This window comes from Diuraphis noxia, unplaced genomic scaffold (genome assembly GCF_037042655.1).
Source record: "Diuraphis noxia isolate RWA-SAM2 unplaced genomic scaffold, SU_Dnox_SAM2 contig0004, whole genome shotgun sequence".
In the NCBI taxonomy this organism is placed as follows: domain Eukaryota; kingdom Metazoa; phylum Arthropoda; class Insecta; order Hemiptera; family Aphididae; genus Diuraphis; species Diuraphis noxia.
This window is the reverse complement of record NW_028301714.1, coordinates 21392646-21415161: the sequence shown is the minus strand read 5'-3', so window position 1 is coordinate 21415161 and position 22516 is coordinate 21392646. Positions and strand designations below refer to the sequence as shown.

General features: G+C 28.2%; 1 protein-coding gene across 2 annotated transcripts in view; it reads left to right on the top strand.

Annotated features, from left to right (window-relative positions):
* Positions 1-11009: 11009 nt before the first annotated feature.
* LOC107161390 (low-density lipoprotein receptor domain-containing jelly belly protein) overlaps positions 11010-22516 on the top strand; it is a 47053-nt gene continuing 35546 nt past the window's right edge. For both annotated transcript variants that reach the window (XM_015507794.2, XM_015507787.2), the window contains exon 1: positions 11010-12204. In XM_015507794.2, the coding sequence (XP_015363280.1) occupies positions 11649-12204 (556 nt within the window). In that variant the 5' untranslated portion in view covers positions 11010-11648. The remainder of the gene's footprint in view (positions 12205-22516) is intronic.

Genomic DNA, 22516 nt, shown 5'->3' with positions numbered 1-22516 from the left:
AAGATAGCATATGTACACAAATATAAATTCTCTATTATGCATTGATTACTTGTATGCCGTAGGAGTAGATGATTTCATATGATTATACAATCGTCATTTAAAAGAACTTGAATTAGTCATGTTATATTTACACAATAAATATAGTTGGATTTACAAAACCCTAAAAGAACTATGGTAAAAATACCATTAATTAAAGCTTTATAACATATTAAACGCACATATATTATAGGCGATAGTTCTTCGTTTGGGTTTTAAGCCGTCGAAATATCAATAGGTATGCATATGTTTGTGTAGTGTAACCTTAACACGTTAATGTGTTAATCGGTTTGCGGCACAGCCGATCCGAACGTCAATACATCATCGGTATTATGTGCAACATTAAAGATATATACCGGAAGATTTTTTTATCATTGCACACTCATTATTTCAAAAATTACTAATGTTTTTGAAAATATTTTTTCACATAGTTTCAAGTTGTTCAAAATCCAACGTTTCTATTAAAAAATTTTATTTTAAATTATTTTTTATCATCATTTTTTAAGTTTTTTACTTTTTTGAATGACAACATAGAGTTTTAATTTAATATTCCAAAGCAGAATATTTTTTTAAGTATTTTGATTCATAAAAATCGAATTTAGGACAAGTAGTTTATGAGTTATAAGTATTTAAAGTTTAGATTGGCAGAGTGGAGTGATACGGGGTTACCCCGCAAAATGTTTGTCCACTACTCTGCTTGTCTAAACTTTAAATACTTATAACTCATAAACTACTTGTCCTAAATTCAATTTTTATGAATCAAAATACTTAGAAAAATATTCTGCTTTGGAATATGAAATTAAAACTTTTCTGTTGTCATTCAAAAAAGTAAAAAATTATAAGGATAAAAAATATTTAAAAATTTAATTTTTTAATAAAAACGTTGGTTTTTAACTACTTGAAAATATGTAAAATAATATTTTCCAAAACATTAATAATTTTTTAAATAATTAGTGTTCAATGATAAAAGAATCACCTGGTATACAGGTATGATTGCGCAACCATAATAATTGCATCTAATAATCTCACAATGCAACGTGTCTCATAAATATTTAATCAATAAGGTGAATAAGGTAAACTATAATATTTATAATTATAATGTGTGTCGTGTATAGTTAATATACAAACATGCCCTATACAGGGGTACATAAAATAAATAATGAATGCATAATACGTTTTACACACTAAGTTAATATTATAAAATATACCATTAAGACATATTTTAGGTACCTTTGTGATCATAACATTTTATGTCCTATTAAAAATTTCCAAAACGCCTAGTTAATTAGATATTCTCCTCTAACGGTAAAAAATAATGCAATTATTGTTGTACTCACGAGTCACGAGTTTGATTATTATATAGAAAATGCCACGTTATATTGTTTGATCTAAGGTCTAAAGCGCCCTGCCCCTTCAGATCCCTATCATCACTACCATATATTATGATACATAATAGTTGAACCACGAGATCACAGCTTTTAATTTACAACAATAGTAAACCATGTATAGTAAATATATATATATATATACCAGTAAACATGCTTGCATAAATATCACTTAAAACTATATGTATATACTCCACACTAGTATTATTAATACATAATACTAAACATGTTTCTATACGTGTTTGTGATGTTTGTGTATTGTATCCATGTGTATTATTACGCCAAAGGCCAAACCAGTGGTGATAATAATATTATACTGCGTATGGCTATTAATCTACATTCATCCCTTCGTTTCCAATTAATCCGCTACACACGTCATCCGTGATATCTACTGGTTTATTATAAATTAAAATCCCTGGAATACAAAAAAAAAAAGAAAACCCTGATATTATTATTTAAAAAAAAAAAATCCTCTCAATATATTTACAAATAATATTTAACACATGAGAAGTATACAATGAGTACAATATTGAGTGTCGCTAATATTGTTCGAATAACTTGACAGTACACAATAAAACATATTCTTTTAATTTTGACTTTAGTGACCTATTTTGAAATTTTTACTCGCCACATTTATTATATGTCTACCACTATTTTAAACATTAAGAAGGAAATATTTGCTATAATTATTTTACATCTTATTGTTGTTTATATTATGCCTTGGAGAATGCATTTTGTAAGTATATATTTAGAAGCCACCGTAGTATAACTCAAACTTAAATATAAAATTATTGATTTTAAAAGACGATGCTATATTTATTATTTGAAGGCATATGTATTCATTACAATAAAATGCTTTAACTAATTAATTTTAAATTAAAAAAAAAATATCATTATTGTCATTAATTACTGAATAGTGGAATTATAAAATTAAATAAACTATTATTTTCATAAAAAATTAAAACAAATTTTATGGAATTAAAAATACGACAAAGTTTTGGAAAAGTTACGTTACTCAAACAAAGTTAATTGTTGATTGAGACGTTACACTGTATAGTGCGTGTAGTATTGATGTTATAATTTTCTGTTGAACAATTTAAATTTAAGAATAAAAAACTACCACATGAACACCATTATCAAAAGTTGATAAACAAAAAAACTAAATTTAAATATTTTTAATTTAAAAATAAAAAAAACCATAACGGGCATTATTCCATAAAAACAGTATATTTATTTTATCTACTTTGAATACAAATGAATTCAAAAAGAAAGAAAAATATTGTACCTTCATTTTTTGCTACTTGTTAAAAAAAATATATTTTAAAACTGTCTGAAACTGCAAAAATTGACATTTTGTTCGTAATTAATTTTAATTATGAATGCTTTCAGAAATTAACTAAACTATTCAAATCACCAGAATTATTCAAACAAATTTAAAAAAAATTTAATTTAAATGAAAATAATTGTAAAATAGCATATTATATTTAAAAAAGTGATTTATAGTAATACATACCTACTATACTTAATACCTGAGTTGTATTTGTAGCTGGGGCTGTAGATTCTCTTTCCTCTCGAAAATGTGTAGGAAAATTTAAAAGAATTACGTGTCTTATAAGTATTTATATTATGATATTTTTGTCCTATTATTATCATATTATTTGTGACCATTATTTGGTGCAGAACTAAATCCAGGCCCCTCTTAAACAACAATGAATTTTGAAACATTTTTCTAATACATATTGAAGTAATTATTTGCATCAAGCCAGGCCTCAGTACCATTAGTTCTTTTGATCACCCCCCCTCCTTATATGTTCTCTGATTTAGGTTATTGACTATCAATAGCTATTAAATATTATATAAATATCTGGTGTCGTGACCTGCTAAATGCTTGATTCCTAGATCAAATTCCCCCTACTGGCCCTACTAAACTTAACAAAATAGGTAGTGTATCATTGGGTGGCTTCCTCCGTCATATTACTCATGTTTTTTTATTACTCTTATCTAATTTGCTTATTATTCTATGAATAGATTGTAAAAATAAAATAAATATAAATATCTATCACTTGTTTAATGTGCATAACATGGCTATAAATACTTTAATGTATTCAACTAGTTGGTAACATAATATTACCAATAATTTTGTACAAACAAAAATCTCGTAATACTATTCGTTTTTTATATTCAATTTTTGGATAAAATATTTTAAAATTTTAAAATGTATTAAGTCGTTATAATGAATTGCAAATATAATTTTCAAAACTATTTTTCATACTTAATTAATCACTTAATATTAATAAAAAAAAACAACAAGCCAAACACAATAAGGTCAAAAAAATATACCCTAGAATTGTATGTACTGGATTTTTTTAATATTAATCATTGCTTTTACCAATCTCTCACCCAATAAAAAATACTCTGGAAACGCCCCAGCTTAATACAAACTTTAAAATTTCAGCTAAATTAACTCATTATAAAAATATATTTAATTTATAGTTATAAGAAATTTAAATAAAATAATTTAATATATTCAAAGGCATTATACACTATAAATTGGAAGATTAACATGTTTCACGTATACTTAGATAACTACGTATAAAATTCTTATTTTTCCTAAATTATCACATACCTAGTAAAGGTTATAGTTGAATAGGTAAAATAGTCGGAAATAATTATGTTGTCGGGATTTAAATTCTCACCTCGATCGAGACTTATTCTTTATTAGTTTTAATTCATACATTTCAAATTTTCAACCCATTATTAAAATAAATCATGACCTGTTTTAGTAATTATGTTTTTGGTGAATTGAAGATACATCTATTTTTTTTCTTAAGTTTGATGGAAGAACCAATAAAAACAAATAGATTTTTTCTATTTATATCAAATACAGCGCAGTGTATTCTAACTTTAAATTCATATTTATAAAACAGTTAATTTGAGTAAAATTTAAAAATAACCGTCTCTCAATTATTAATGCATTTATTTAATCGGCATTCGAGGCTATACAAATTTACAAAAGAAAACGTAGTTGATGTGCAGTACAGACCAGTGGCGTAGACAAACATTTTAATTGTGGGGGAATATAATATATTCATTATGTCTTAGATAAATCACAGGAATTCATCTCCCATATCCCCTGTGTATACACCCATACTACGGATGACGCCAGATGGTGTCATTTAACATCATTCGCACATCCTGAATTACACCATTTGGCGAAAAGTACCTTACATTAAAATTTTTACATCGTTATAATATTCGTATTTAGATTCTGAACGAAGTGATGAATGTATTGATTTTACAATGATGTGTGTGTTTTTTTTTTTTTATGTTTTTTTTTTTTGTGTCTGTGTACAGCATAACTAGTCGAAATAATGCTTTGATTTCAAACTTTGTTGGTGGTTTCTGATGTTAAATTGAAGATCCTTGGTGCATTATAGAGGTCAAAAGTAAACATTTTCCAACAGTTTTCAAAAAAATCGATATTTTTATATGGTTGTAATTCAAAAACTAATCACTGTAAATACTTGAAATTTTCACCAAATGTTAATGTTAGTGATATCTATATACAGTTTAATTTTCAAAAATTTTCGATTTTTTTGAGAATTTTTTTTTGAAGTGTTGGTAAAAAAATGTTGGACGACCAAAAAAACTTGAAAATTTAATACAAGGTTCCTTATGAATTGCTCTTATTGTAGCTAAAAAAAATTAAATATCGTAAGTCACAATTTTTTTTAATAAGCGTTTACAGTTCAAAATTTTACGAAATCTGTTGAAAACGCGAAAATTTCCAAGTAATTTTGAAGTTGAAAAATCATAAAAATTTTTCGTTTATAACTAAGGATTAAAAATACAAATATAAGTTTTCCATAAGTTTTCCTTCAAGTAGCTATAGAGAAAACTCGAAGCATCATTATAGGAAAAATTTTAAGTGCGTTTAAATTTTAAATTTTTACGAAATAGCATAACGATAACGATTTATCCTGAAACGATTTTAAACATTTGTTATTATTCAAAAAGTATAAGTCGTAGATACTTGAAAGTTTAAGCAGTTATTTAGATTGGCATTTTCTTTACATGATTTAATTTTCAAAATATTTTGACTTTTTTGAGATATTTATAGACGACTATAATTTATAGTCAATTTGTCTGAAAATTTTTTTTTGAAGTGTCGATAAAAATTTTTTGGCCATATCAAAATACTTGAAAATTGAATACAAAGTTCCTCATAAGTTATTCTTATAGTGATTAAAAAATTATAAGAATACATAGGCACAATTTTTTTTTATTAGTATTTGAAGTTCAAATATTGGCAAAAATTCGTCAAAACCATGAATATTTGCAAATTAGTTTTAATATAATGCAAAGTTCCTCATAAGTTATAGTGATTAAAAAATTATAAAAATACATAGGCACGATTTTTTTTTATTAGGATTTGAAGTTCAAATATTGACTTAATACGTAAAAATTACGGCAATGTTCAAATTATCTTAGATCGAAATTCATAAAAGTTTTTCTTTTTAATACTAAGATTTGAGAATTTAATACAAGGCTCATAATATAGTTTTGCTATAGCAGTTGAAAAATAAAAGAAATATATAGCCACATTTTTTTTTACGTGCATACAAATTTTAATTTTGACAACATACGTAAAAATCACGAAAATTCGTAAATTATTTTATTCTAGAAATTCATAAAAAATTTTCCTTTTATACCTAAGATTTGAAAATTTAATACAAGGCTCCCAAAATATTTTTACAATAGCAGTTGAAAAATCAAGAAATTTATAGTCACATTTTTTTTTTATAAGCATTTAAAGTTCAAATTTTGTATAAATACGTAAAAATTACGAAAATTCGCAAATTATTATAAGCTAGAAATTCATAAAAAATTTTCTTTTTAAATCTAAGCTTTGAAAATTTAATACAAGATTCCTTACAAATTTGTCAATCTTTATCACAAAAAAAATGTCCATCGGAAATTCAAATTAAATTTTTATTAGTATTTGAATTTCAAATATTGACAAAAATTCGTCAAAACGACAAAACCATGAATATTTGCAAATTATTTTGTAATTAAAAATTCATAATATTGTTTGTATTTATATCTAAAGTTATAAAATTTAACACCAAGTTTTCCATAAGTTTTGCTTAAAATAGCTATAGAGAAAATTTGAAGCGTCATTATAGGAAAAATGTTTTGAGTGTTTGAGTTTTAAATTTTTATGAAATCGCGTAATGATAACGATTTATCCTCAAACCAGGTACATGTATATCTATGATAATATAAGGTATTATGTATTATGATAACTACATGATAACTACACTAATTGATTAACCATGCCATACGCAAAATGCGTCTTAATTGAAAAATAAAATATTTGTTTCAAAATAGAATATATGACAATATTTAAATATAATATATCCTAGACTGACAAATCATCTCCGTTCAGAATCGTTTTTCGTATACAATGATACCTATCATTGCATTCAAATTTAATCCCATCCATTACAGTAACCTACAGTACAGCAGAGCGACATCCCCAACTTACCCGCTTTTTTGTTTTAAAATCCCATTTAAAAATATAAGGCATTTTTTTTTTAGAACCGTTAGTTAGTAACTATTACAGTTCAACAATTACAGTTACAGATAGTGATTACATAAGCTAATTAAAAATTAAAATAACACAGAGGCAATAAAAATTGGTGGTGATTAAACGAAAATTATCAAAAGGGTATTAATGTGAAAATAATCATTATGATTTTGGATTCGGGGAAGATATAATTAAGGAGAGACGGTATTCTTAGATAGTAATAAGTTTCAGAGTGTGAATTAAAGTGAAATTAATGGGATAATGAGGGAATTTAATTGCGTAACAAATTGAGGTAAAATATTTGATTCATTATTAGAAATGTTTGAGTTGCTTAAAGTTACTTCTGCAGTTCTGAGTATGTCTTGGTCCTGAATTTTTCTTTGTATCGGGTGTGCGTGGACTGTGGCTCCACTGTGACTGGCAATACCATCTTTAAGTGCACTGATGGTGATACAGGTGGTATGGTCTTGAGGTGGCCATTCTTATAATTCTTATGATAGGTGTTCAAAAATTTAATTAATGAAGGACAACCTTTATAGTTCGCGGTATGTGTACCAGAACGCAACGCACATTTCACAGGCAGTTCCGAAGATTTGACACAGTCCATGGTGATATGGTTGTTGTCGCATTTGACACAACGTGGTGATTCACTACAGTAAGAGCATATAAGGTATTTATTTCATAATTAAAATTACATTTTAATTTTTCAACTTGCAAGATATTCTTTTTTAAAACCATGATTTTTTCAGAGTCAGGACAATGATATAGGTAGATATTCAATGATACACGACGAACGTGAACAATAAAAAATAGTAGTAATTATATATTATTACAATAAAGTTATTAAATACACTAATTTTTGGAACCTCGATAATTAGTAATTACCGTTGGGCGTTGATTCAGTTAAGATTAATAGCCAATGCTGTTAATATATTATTTATTATATTATCAAGATAGATTAATTAAAATGTTATAGTTACTGTTAATAATAATATATAAAACAAACTATAAAAATACTAAGGTTCGCTGTAAAATGATATTTTTTTGATATAAATATAGATTAAATAATCAGTATTACATAGTGTATTTGATCTACAGCAGGTAATAAAATGTAATAACTATAATTATTATACTATAATATATTTAGTAGACCTAACCATTTTATAGCCATCCCTATGACCTTTAGTAATTTTAAATTATGGCTAATATTACTATTATTAGAATGATATTACCTAACTGGGTTGTTATTTTTATGTTTTTTGAAGTTTTATTCTCAAGGTTTCCATACAATGTACACTCACTGTACAAATATATAATACCATATACATTTTATATATATATATTGTTATGTAACTTTTATCGTGCATGTCATTTATATTGCTACTATAAAAATATGGAATCTAAATAATTATGAAAAGGGACAATAACGTAAAAGCACAAAAATAAAAAAGTTTTTAATTCAAAGTTAATTGTGTAGAACTAATTATTTTAAATAGTTTAACCTAACAATAGTTAATAATCCGAAGATTTTGCACTCTTTAATTATAACCCGAGCCGGTATACTTTCAGCTAAACGAAATATACGTATATCTATATTATTTATTTAGTTACTTAAATTATAAATAGGTATTTTAATTAAATATTTAAATCTTATGTAATAAGTCTTTGGTATTTTGTTAACATACTTTACGTCTTTCAAAGAAAATCAAAAACTAGTACCTAGTACCTAGTAGTAATACACACTTTCTTTATAACAGGTTAAGGGAATATTTTAAATATTATAACACGCTATTCTCACATTGTTTGCTTAATACATGTTAATTGCTAATACTAAATAGAACATAATAATATATTATACTTAATTAACATTTTTATAGTTATGTCGTGTTGCCATAGTTGATGATTTTCAATCAATGTAAAAAGTAAGGTTGCTTTAATGTCTCTTATTGTGACATAATTTTTCTCTGCTTCTAAATCATAATGTCGTCCAAAGCTGGGTCACAGGCAAAATTCTCAAATAGGTATCAAAATCATCCAAGCATTTCGTCCCGATAAAACCCTTTACCTAACAATCTCTACTCTATGGTACGTAATACTGATAATATTATAGTCTTTTCAATCCTATGTCACTGTATATACGACGCACTCTTTATACTAAAGCCAATAAAATACGCATAATGCTAATACCTATACTTGGTCCTGGAGGTAAATTGAGTGGCTCTCAAGTGATATGAATGGTAAGTGCTGAACTTCACAATAAAATAGAAAAAAAAATATTATCTCTTCCCTCACGATGTGTTTCAAAAATATTGGTTAATTCCAGCCTTTTATCCTAAGCACATTTAAATAATTTTATATCAATAATATTATTTTTACTTTTTTATAAAGCTTTTAGTTTTTATGTTTTAAACTTTTAAAGTATTTTATTACATGGTTTATCCTTGACGCAAGTATATAAATATAATATAAATATTTTAAATTATAATGTTTAAATATTTCTTTCAGTACTTTTTAAATTATTGGGAATAAAGAATCATACATTTATTATTTATTTATTTATTTATTATAATTGTTAATAAAATCGTTGATTATTGATTATTTTCTGTGAACTTTTTCGTCATCATTTTTTTTTATTACTTACTTTGAAGTTTGATTTTCTTTTCATCCTTATTAATAATATTAATCAACCCTTTTTTGTTTTGTTTAAGATCATTACTAAATAATGTTGTTAGTTTTAAAACGTAAACTCAGGATCTAACATTAACTTGATTAACTCTCAGCTTTTAAATCATTAAATCAATACTTATTGGTTACGGAGGTATACGGAGTTTCTAATTTTTATAATATATAAAAGCAGAGTATTTTCAAATTATCAAAAATACAATTATAAATATAATAAAGGTTATGAGTACAGGAAATTTCCAACCAAATGTACTAATTTTAATTCGATTTTAATTTAATATAATTTTAGCTATTTGTATACAAATTATCCCCATAAAATTAATTGGATGGTTGTACTTTTAATTAAATTATTTAAATACCGACATTATACACAAACTCAACTGTACATTACTATTATTTTTAAGCTTAAGAGCCCCTAAACACGTTAAACAAGAAAGAAATTAGGAAAAGTAAAACGATTTTTTATGTAATTTTTATTGTTTTAAAAATAATTTTTGTTGGCCAAAAATTAAGGTATACCCTGAATCTTAGAGAATACGTTCAGCTATAATACGCATTTTCTCGTTAACGTTAAGCTGATGCTCGACATCAATCACATTCACCTGGTGAAGATATCAAACGATACTATCAGACAATAAACGATAGGGTACTTAAAGTGTTAAAAAAAAGTAGGAAAACCATCTAATAGGTAATTATATATTATGCGTGTGTGTTATTCGGTTCGAAGTGGATTCACGGGTATTACACACGGCGCGTTTGTATAAAATATCACACTATATGCTTTAAGTATTTTGAGACGGTCCCTTCGATATAAATCCAATTAACTATAGCTTGTTAATTAACTTAAATTAACCCCGGTGATTAACAGTGTTGTCACGATACACCCACGGGCTTTTCTCTTCGAGCCTAATGTAGATAGTTCGTCGTTCTCACGTTCACCGTATCACCCGCGGCTTGCAGAGGGGTGCTGGTTGGGGAAACAGAACACAGGATGAGAGAGAGAAAGTGAGAGATATGAACGAGTGTTCGTGTGTGTGTGTGTGCGTGTGAGGGTGTGAGGGCGAGTGAGAGAGAAAGCGAGCGAGCGAAAACAGAGAACGGAGAAAAGAAAAAAATACATATATATATATATATATACATATCTCCCACACGGATGACCCATTTCCTCACCCCGTGCGCTGCGCGCGCACATTGAAGCCGGGCAATTTTAAGGGATGTCGCATGCGAGTAGGGTGTGTGGGTGTGTGGGCCAGCGGCCTGCCGGCAACATGAGGCAACGCACACGCAGAGTCGTCGTCCCTTCAGTCCGACACATTCCAAACGAGCCGGCAGACGCGTCATGCCAACGACCGCGAGCGCTCCGGAGGACATCTGTTGAAACCATCGTATACGCGCGATTTTAAGAGTACATTTCTTTTTCTCTTCCCGCAGATTCTCTGTACTCACTCTCTCTCGTTCATTGGCTTTCTCTTCGCCGTCGTCGGATTTTTTTTTTATTATTGCCATTATCGTTATTAGTACCATTTACTTTTCTCACGCTTCCGGGCGCGAGTCATCCGCTCACCATCACGAGACAAAATCCCATCGCAGCATAGGTTCCTATATTCTGCCGTCATTCATACACTATAGCGAATAAGTATTCAAAAAGAGCACTTCTCTCTGCTCTCACGTATCCCGTAGCTGCCGCCGCTGCCACCCCGAAACTATAGTAACATCAACGCCACTGCGACTATTGCAGCATTGACAAACCGCTGCGCGCGGCCACTCGGCGACAGCGGCGGCAGTGGCGGTGGCGGACGGCAGTCAGTCAGTCAGTCAGTCAGTCGCTCACATCGCGGGTTAGGTCTCGCACTGCAGAGGTGTATAAAATCGCACTTAAACGTCGTCCGGTCACAGCCGCCGCCGCCGCCGCGATCTTCTGATCGCCGTCCCGCGGTCATAACAGCGGTCGCGACATGTTGCTAAGCCGAAGATTGCGGCTGGGCGGCGGCCTGCTGGCGCTGAGCGTCGTGGCGCTGTTCACGGCCCACCCGTCACTGGTCAGGGGTGGTAGCTCGCACAATCTGGAGAGCCACCAGTACAAGGACTCCAGGAAGTGTCTGTTGCAGCTGACGGCCAGGATGTTGGGTTGTGGCGGTGGCAGCGGCGTCAAACGGACAGTCGGGACGACCGTCAAACTTCGGCCGGACAAACGCCAACGCGGTGGCAACGATGACGACGACAACGATTTGGATCAGAACAATAATAATTTCGATTACAATTACGACGACGACGGCGGCGGTGGTGGCGGCGACGGTGGCGACGGCACAAACTCCAGACAGACGTTTTACGAACCGCCGCTGATCACGGACCCGAGGGACAGGATGTTGCCCGTCATCTACAGCCCGAGGCCAATGTACGCGCCGCCACGCCATCAGCAGCAACAGCCGCAGCAACCGCAGCAGCCGTACAACAGGTACGACGACCAAGGCGTCGCCCCGATCAACCCGTTCGAGGTGCCCATCATCATCGGTGAGTGTGACGGACACGTGCGCTGGCTTGGAAGCGTTTTTTTCTTCTTTTTGCCGCGTTCGTTTTTATCAGCATATTACCGCAGCATCCCATCACCGCCCACGCGTGAATGCCGACCCACCCTCCGTTTCAATTTTTGGCGCCAAACGTACGCGGGTTTTGCGAACGACCAATGCAGCGGTTGTGCAATGTTCCACGCGCGTCATTTTTGGGGGTAGGGGAAAGAGTGTACATTTAGTGTGATGCAAAATACGCCTCCATTGGCCCACCAAGAGAGAAAGGCAATAAAAGGCTGCTAACTAATTACTAATTTAATTGTACTGCAGCAATAAAGCACTATATTATGTGCTTGAAATATACTATAAGTATATAAGTTAACTTTAATCACCTACAATTATTACGTAGGCCGGGTAACGATTTAATTGGTAACACTTTGGCACCACCCACAGTATTACATTGACGCATCTACATTTTACTCTTCATGCCTAAAAAAATATAACACAATCATATATTCATATGCTATTAACTGGATAGGTGGTGTATTATAGCCAAAATTTGGAATGAACCGTTTATTTATATGTGCAAATAATTCAATATTTTAAGACAGTGGCGTAATTTGGCTATGTTTGTGGGGGGGGGGGATAAAATATTTTAACATTTTACCTATACCCCCCATAAAAAAAAATCAAAAGTATTTATTATAAGCCCCTTTCAGAATTCAGAGCAATATATTTATGTACACATGAGGCATGGAATAAATTTCGATTAATTGTACAAATCGATAAGTTATTTTTAGTTCAATAGGACTACGGAAAAATAGTAGGATAAGATAAGATAGGATAGATATGACAATATCTTCAATCAATATCAATATAGTCTTTAATCTAGATAAAATAATCTGATAATCGTCGATCGTCGTCGATAAAATAATACTTTACTGCTCGGGGTTTGTTTTTGTACCACTACACAATGCATAAACAAACTCAAAACATATACAAAACATATTGCAATAGTGATACTTATAAAACTTGCGTGGCTGCATTTAAAACGAACTAGGTACGAAGTATTTATGTACAACTAGCATAAAGGATTTGTTTTTTTCGTATTATTTCTATAAAGTATAAAATACAGACTATTTATAATAATATTAATTCACCGAGGTATTTGATTTCAATATATATATATAAAATAATAATAATAATAATATTATTAGATAAAGAAGTACATAGGTGAGTGTAAATAACCAGTCTTAAAAAAAAGGTCATGGGGGGATACGACACCCAAATCCCCCCCGTAACTACGCCACTGTTTTAAGATGGTTAGCACAACGTCGTGTTGTTCATCAGAATGTAGTGTGTACTAGAATATAACATGTACGTGCAAGTTAGGCGACAGATTTAAATTTGAATTTTAAATTGGTAAAATGTAATGGTATTTTGTTTTCTCAAGAGATGTGACGATGGAGGAAAGTTACTTTTTTATCGTACCTGTTGCGCGCGTAAAATCAAAATCAACAACGATAGTATTATATTATAACTAGGACCCGGGATTGTATGCGTTTGCATATTTTTATTTATTAAATTAAAAAATAGCTAGGTAAGATACATTGAATCTTAACCTAATGTATTGGTATGCAAGATTAAATTTTGCATATTTGAAACATTTGTAATTTTTATGTATATTTTAGGATTTTTCTAAAATGAAATGCATACTTATGAAAAAATAGTACCTATTATGTTATTAATACTAATACTTAATGCTATGTCATATGTAAAACCCGTGGATGTGAAAAGAAAAAATTTGCCTGAAAATCGAAGTGCATTTTTATTTGAAAATGTATCCAAGTCTTTAGTTAACTATATCTCTCCGTGCAATTAAGAAATAATATAAAAATATACTAAATTTTATTTTATTTTATTTTTGTTCATGAATTTTTATTTAAATGAGTGTTCAAAATGCAACATACTATGAATATATCATACAAAATACAATTAAATCATATCAAATTAGCATTTAATACATTTTTTGCTATTAATATACCTTATTAATTATTTAATGAATTATATACATTTTTAGACTAAATAAATTTAATTAAAATGCATTTTCGTTCACATATTTTTGCATATTTGAATGAAAATCTGTGCATATATGCATGCATAATTCATAAATTTTTAATGCATGTAATTCCGGGCCCTAATTATAACTGTTAAAACCACATTAATTTAAATTGAATATATTTTATAATAATCCACAAGAAGAAATTCTTGTAATTTATCGACGCAACAATTTATGCTGTCTACTGTCTTACCTATACTTATCATAATAAAAATGTTAATTTATCACCAATAACGGCATCAAATAATTTATCAAGAAAATCTTTTTGTAATATTATATTAAAACGTTTTCCTGTCGTAATTGATTTGATTATTTAATAATACATTTTTATATTGTATATTATTACACATTTGGAATTGTGTCCCAATATAAATATTATATAATATTAGACATTTATATAAACAAAAGTAATCTACACAAATAAATTAAGTACGGCATTCAGTTTTCATACAATGTTTGTAAAAAATAAATGAATTTACACGTATGAGAGTGAAAAAGGAATATCCAAGATAATAATTTATATACCTATATAAAATACATCGCAAAATGTTGAGATTAAATTTTATAAACATTTTAAAGACAAAATGACGGAATCGAATTCAAATATTTATTTTAAAAATACACAGTGAACCCCTTTAAATTTGTTTTTCTAATAATATTGAATGTTAAATTGTATTGCCTACCTAGTGGAAATACAAATCACAATCAGATTTTTAAATTTTTCTTCAATTATATATTTTTAAATGTACTCTAATAAATTATCTTGTTACCTACCTAATAAATAAAAACAACCGAAAAAATTTAAAATTTCAATATAAATTAATTTTAAAGTTTTTAGTGTAGACATTTTTAGATTATACCTATAAACTTCAAAATTAATTTTATTGAAATCAAGTTTTCTACAAACTAAATTTGAATAATAGTGTTTAAGTTTGAAATTATTTTTTTAAGATGTAATACTAATAAATACTATAAAAAAATTCTTTTAATTAAACACTCTAAAATTTAACAAAGCTTGGATATCTAAATTTTATATTTTTTATTAGTTTTTAAATGGATTGAGAAATTAATTGGTTTTGCAGTAAAATTAGTTTTCTATGGATACTTTGAAAGTAACAAAAAGCGGTAGAACCAGTAGGTCAATTAGGGGGCTTGGGAGGAAACTTTGCATGATCTGGATAATATTTAGACTGCAAAAAAAGTAAATATATCATTTTTTTTTTTTTTTTTGTTATTATTCTCGTGTTCAATATAAATAAATTTATGTTAGTCTTCAATGCTAGAAAAAAAATTGGTTGGATAATATACAGTGATGGGTGTAATGAATTTACTTTGCTCAAAATCAAAAATATCTATTGATGGGGGTAGACTTCTAAAGGGTTATTTTAAATTAACAGTCTTAGTGACGGCTACATCACCTTCAATAATTTTAATCCAAGTTGCACCTATGTATAGAGCTCAAATGCATACTATATACATTTTTGGAACCCCATTGCGTATATTTGTTGTATAACAAATGAATCTTTTAAATATGACATGATTGTTTACTAAGTTTACTAAGACAACACTAAGTAGGCTCCTAGGCTGTCATCGTTATAATAAATTATTTCAAAATAACGAGATCGAATAAATGTTTTTCAAGTTTAAAAAACACTTAACTATATTTTAAGGGAAAAAATAATTTTAATTTACTCATTAATCAATCTCATAATACTTTAATTAACATAATTATTAAAATAATTAAAATATGGAAACGGTTAAGTATTGAGTATATAATAATATAATAAGGTTAACTAAACTCGTTAAAGAAAAATCCATCGTTCAATTTAAATTTTGAAATCAATATCTGTCTTAAAATATACATAACTAGCCAATTAAAGATAAAATTATATGTCTATACATTTTTTATTCATTATGTTATATTTTATTTAAATACGTTTCAAGTATGGTGGAGGTTTAAAAACACATCTTGACATTAAATCCAATTTTATATCGTCGTTTCAACACGGATCTAAATTTAATTGTTGTACATTTTGTTTAATAATCCAGGATCATTCCTTGTCTAATAGATTTATTTTGTCTTTTTAATTGCATAAAAATGTTAAATTCATACAATTTTGCAACAACCCTTAATAATAAAATTAATTTAACGAACGTAATCGTGATATATAAAAGGTAGAGCAGATAAGTACCGTACGCTACTGTATTCTACCCTAATGGTGAAAAATATTTATGTAGGTATACCTATTATGTTTCAGACTTTTTATCTTATTGGTACATTGAAGAGATTATTTTTAGATTATCTAAATAATTTTTCTAGGCGTGTATAAAAAGTATTATGTTGGAAGGAAAAATACGAAAAACGTTAAATATTCCTAAACAACTATACTTTGGTTCTAATCAGCCTCGTTATTCAAAAGCAATTATATTTATCATTAAATGGAATTATGACCTATTATCCTGCAGGGTCAATGTGAACTGTGTAAAAAATAAACAATTTTTTTTAAATAATCACTGCGATCTATATTCAGTCTGGCTTATTATTTTCGCTTAATTTACGAGTTAAACTAATTTATTTATTTAATTTTTTTTTTAATTTTATCAATTTAGTTTGAGTCTTTTTTAATATTTTACACAATCGCCACTTTTTAGATTTTAATGCGAGTTTATTCCTATTTTTAGGTTGGTATGTATAATCCATAATAATAAAAACTGTACATTTTCATAATAGCGGAATCGTATACCTATATTGTAAACTATTTTTTTACTCATGTATAATATTTGAATAAATGTTATCGAAATTCAATGTATTATTATTATTCGATATATTATCACTTAACCTTTTACAATTATTTATACCTAATAACATTAACAAATATTTTTTGTTTCTTAAAAATTTAAAATATATTACAGTCGTACATATACCTATCTAGTTTTGACAGTTTTTAATCAAGTTTTCATCTATGAAACATTGTGCTTTTATTTCATTTTCTAAATACATATAAACGCAATAATATATTAATATATTTCAATGACTTTTAGAAAGTTTATAATTTTTTCAAGTTACTGTTTTGTAATGTTTTACTGACATACGATTTTCTCGTATAGAAAACCAATAATTTAACTCTCCAATAATAACTGTATAATGAACAATCAACTAACATATTTCATACATTGAAAACTAAAGTTTTATTTTGACACAAAAACTTTTTTTACTTTCTATAACGATTTAAATTTTTACAATTTATAGAATTACGTGCATGGATAATTCTCGAAGAGATATTTAGACGAGAAGCAATAATCCCAATTGAAATAAATTCAAAGAAAAACGATATTTTTTCTAAAACAATACAAAACATTTTACTATTTCTTTTTTAACTGCAGTGATAGCTAAAATATTAGGTTTATTTGTTCTATTCAACAATAAAATAAAATAAAAAACGAAAGCGTACTATAATAGTACTTACCTATATTAATCTTAAACTATTTTTACTGCCACAATACAAATAATTTAAATACAATTTTATTACTAAACCAATATATTTTTTACGATTTTTGCATTCCTTCTTCATATAATCGTAATAAATATTTACGTTAAATTTTAAATTTGATTTACTGTCTATGATACTATTTATGATAAAATAAAATATTATATTAAAATTACTTTTTGGGATAGTTGAAATATCATACCAATTCATTAAAACGTTGACTTCTGTACATAAATGCTAAACTTATTTGTTTCTATTATACTTAAATGAATATTTTAATGTATATATTTCATATTATCAAAACTAAATACAACGTAGACACAAAAATATATTTTAAGATAATATTCAAACACTCGCTTTAAATTCTTAAGCAATTAATCATAAACCATCCATCTACTTATTAATATAAAACATTTAAATAGGTATACTGTACGTCGATTATTTCATATTTTTTAATTCTAAATTTAATTTCAAAAGCTTGAAAAGCTTATGAAAAATATATCAACAACGCCATAATGTAACATTTTCTCTTTATTTTTTTTTAATTCTTTAGGAAAAAAAAACTATAACTGACGTCACTAAAGGGAAAAAATATATGCAAGAAATTATAATACTAACTCGACACGCAGAAAAACAGTAATTATTAATTTGCGCTATGTTAAATATATTCCTTCATTTCTTCATTTCGTTATTTATTCCATAAGAACTCGTTGTATTTATATTTGTATATAAATAATTTAAACTTTCACATATTCTTATTATTTTAGCATAATACTATTATTAATGAAAATATAGATAGTTAATATATTGTGTAGTATTTAAATCTAAACAAAATAGGGACCTTATAGTGAAGCTAAACTTTTCTTTTCAAAATAAATTTTTATTGATTACATTTTAAGCCATTACAAGAAAAAATAAATATCACTGATAATAGAATATCATATTAATAAAAATAGTTCATCTTTTGAACATAACTCATATTAAAGTATATTTTTCAAAAAAAGAAATAATAATAATAATTTTGTTATAAACACCTTAATATAGTGTATAACACTTAATATAAAATATTAGTTTAGACTTTTTCCTGATAATTATAATAGACATACCGTATTTCACGTATATATTTTTGTGTTTATTCAATAAGAATTATTGTTGAAAAATACTGTGATTACTGAGTATAATCAACATAATTAATTGCACCTTATACAAATTTTTAATACAGATATTATAATATACGTAACTACTTTATACTTGATACAATAAATCTAATGCTATACATTTTACTCTATTCATTTATTTTAATGAATTATTACATAATAGGTATACTAATACTACAATACATCATGTATAATTTTAATCTTTATTAATGTAAAACATTTCTAAGAATTAGGCTATTTTGTTATAAAATGTATAACCTCAGGAAATCGATATAAATGAAGATTACAAAAAATAATGGTATGTACAGAAAATACTAATTAGTATAATTGTTATTAAAAATATAAAACACTTGCCACTTAAAATTAAAATGTATTTTCTTATAAATCAATTCATTCATTGACTATGCTATACAATTACTTTATTATTAACAATTTAGAATTGATTATAATCATTGCTTTAACCCACGTCCCACACATTTTAATTTTTTAACCATCCTACAAAATAACATTATCAATGAATCTAATATTAGATATAAAACATTACACACGTTTAAATATAACATTACTTCAACTGTATAAAAATCGCTCATTAGATCACAATAAGTTCAAATAAATATTTTCATACGTTCATCATTTCAATGGATATATAATTTTATTTTAAATAAATTTACCCATTCTATAAATACACATATTACCTTATTAAACCATATTTGGTGTTGACTAATTTTAATCTAACTTCTTTATTAATATTATAAAAAAAAACGATTATTTAAATAATTTAAATATTTTTGTTCTTCAAAACATTATTACCTGAGTAAGTTTACAAATTAATAAATTATTCGTTTATTTATTCATTTCTTAAAAAGTACGAGACGGTACCCCAATGATTGCATTGTAATTATATGGCATTATAAGATATACAACATAATATTATAGTTTAAAAATTAAATTTTGAAATATTAATAATACAAGTATAAATCCACAAGATAATATTTTATTTACAGTAATGATTCTACACTGGTAATAATAATAATAATAAGACAATAAATTATTGCTGAATAAATATGCATTTGATCAAATTAGGGGCATCAATAAACTATTTGTTTTCATCTGCACATTTTGTATTCATCTCGACTTTAATTCCTTTAGTAATGACGCCATTTCCCCTTTATCAGTCAAATAATTTTAAATGATTTTATGAAATAAAACTGGTGTTGGATATTAAAATATTAAATAAAGTGCACATACCATACTAGCTCATAATAAATTAATAATACGATATATTTATCAATTCATTTTTCTGGGATATTTTTAATCTATTTGAGCTGAGCAAAATTGCATCACGATACACGATTAAATAGATATTTTAATCGACTGAATAGATGCAGTAAGTTATATTATTGAAATATTCCTGAGAACCGTATTCGTTTAAGAAACAATAATCAGATACTTACTTAATTTGTAAACTGGTTTTTATTAATGATAAATTCCGTCATCTTTCCACATAAGTTTATTTCAACTGTGTGTAACGGTTTTATCTCACTTGTTGCTTTGGTCCGGGTTCCGCGCTCACACAATCACACAGACATTACGAAGGCCGTTGTGTCACGTCGAACTTTACTCGAATACTTACCACTATCACTGATCGCATTAAATTTTTCACCAACACCTGAAAAAAATTCAATTTAATTATAAAGATATAATAACATAAACACAAATTAGCTTTTGACTAGACTTCAAAATAGTATTATTAATAATGATTAAGATGATATAATGACCTCGGTTACGATGATATAAAACCTAAAATAATATACACATAGCCTAAACCTACCCAAAATAAAAGTAAAAGACCAGCGATCTGAAGAAGAGAATTCAATCAAACAGAATCGAGGTCAACTCGCTCACCTACTATGTATCATAACGACGGGGATGTTCAATGGTGTTACCTATATTAAATTTATATTTTATGAAACACTTACGTGTGATATATATTATATTTTATATGATATTGTGTACCTATGACGTAGGTATAATATCACATATTCACATAGCATGCACGCACCGTAAAGTTTCGATTTTGTACAAAAGTTCCACTAAAGGTTAAAGATTTATTAAATATTATAAATTTTCCTGATTTTTCCGAACTCGAATAATATTAATATAGGTACATGCTTGCAGTTACGTCACTAAGCGCACGTGGATTTCTTCTCATCGTCGAGGCTCGCGGTCTGTTTTTATCGCTGAAATGTATATAATAATAGTATGACCGCGATAATTTCGTTACATAAAGCGTTTATATTGTGCACGCCACACCGCACACAAACGCATAAAACATATTTATTGTTGTATTCATAAACATAAATACTTATTCGCATATTTCCAAATGGTGGCGGCGGATTGTAATATAAAACGACTTCGAGTCGTGGTGGTGGATCGATAGTCGCGGGGAGGGGTGGGCAGACTTCGGTCTCGGGCGTGCGGGAAAGACTTTGCTTTTGGTTCGTTCCCGGCAAGTGCGGCGGCGGCGGTAGCTAGCTATGGTATACTCTTGCGCCACCACACGCAGTTCTTGCTGCTATATACGCGTCGTCATCGCTGTCGCCGTCGGTTCTCGAATGAACGAGACGACGGGATAGAAACTCGGCAAATAGTATAATAATACAAAACGACCACGGAAATAACGACTGGCAATCGAATACACAGGAATTCAGCGTGTGTATATTTTTATATATATACAATAAGAGATGTAGTTCAAAAGACGATGACGAAAAAATAAACGCAAAAATAAAACCCCGTCCAACGCTGCCAGCCGACAGGAAATAATTTTTTCTATCGCCCCCTCTCGCGTTCCGTTTGTTATTTTTATTCGTTGTTGTTTTACATTTTTCCGGCAAATATGTGACGCAATCAGACACGTGAAATTTAATGCAAACTCAATATTGGACAGCGAAACGTCATTGGAAAAACAATAAAATACGAGAAAGCCATACATACATACATAGTACATACATATATATATATATATATATATATATATATATACATATATACATGTAAGATATTCACGTATGTCTACGAGAATTTTGAACTAGATGGAAAAAAAAATAATATAAAACCTCATAACACGATACAATCTCGTGATCGTTCGGATTGTATGAGACTTGTAATATGATAATGCTTAATCCAAGAAAAACTTAAAATCGTTCATAAAATAATCATGAACAATAATTCCAGAGTTCGTCTTTCAAAATATTATATTCCACGCTGGGTCATGACACCGTTTCGGTTTATGTTTCGCAAAACCTAAATGCTATGGACACACGTGCATTTCATAAATACATACATCATGTTACATTATTCAACTAGGCACGTTTGTTCTGTTTATTTGATCGCGTGTATAATTGTGGATATATTTTTGCACGTCATTGCAAATATTTTAAAACCATCCATACTGTCACAAATTGCTACATATTCGCAAAGAAAAATATTACATGTATACTCAAATGAGTTCGTAAACGGTATTAAGATGGTACGTACAAAATTAGAATAATT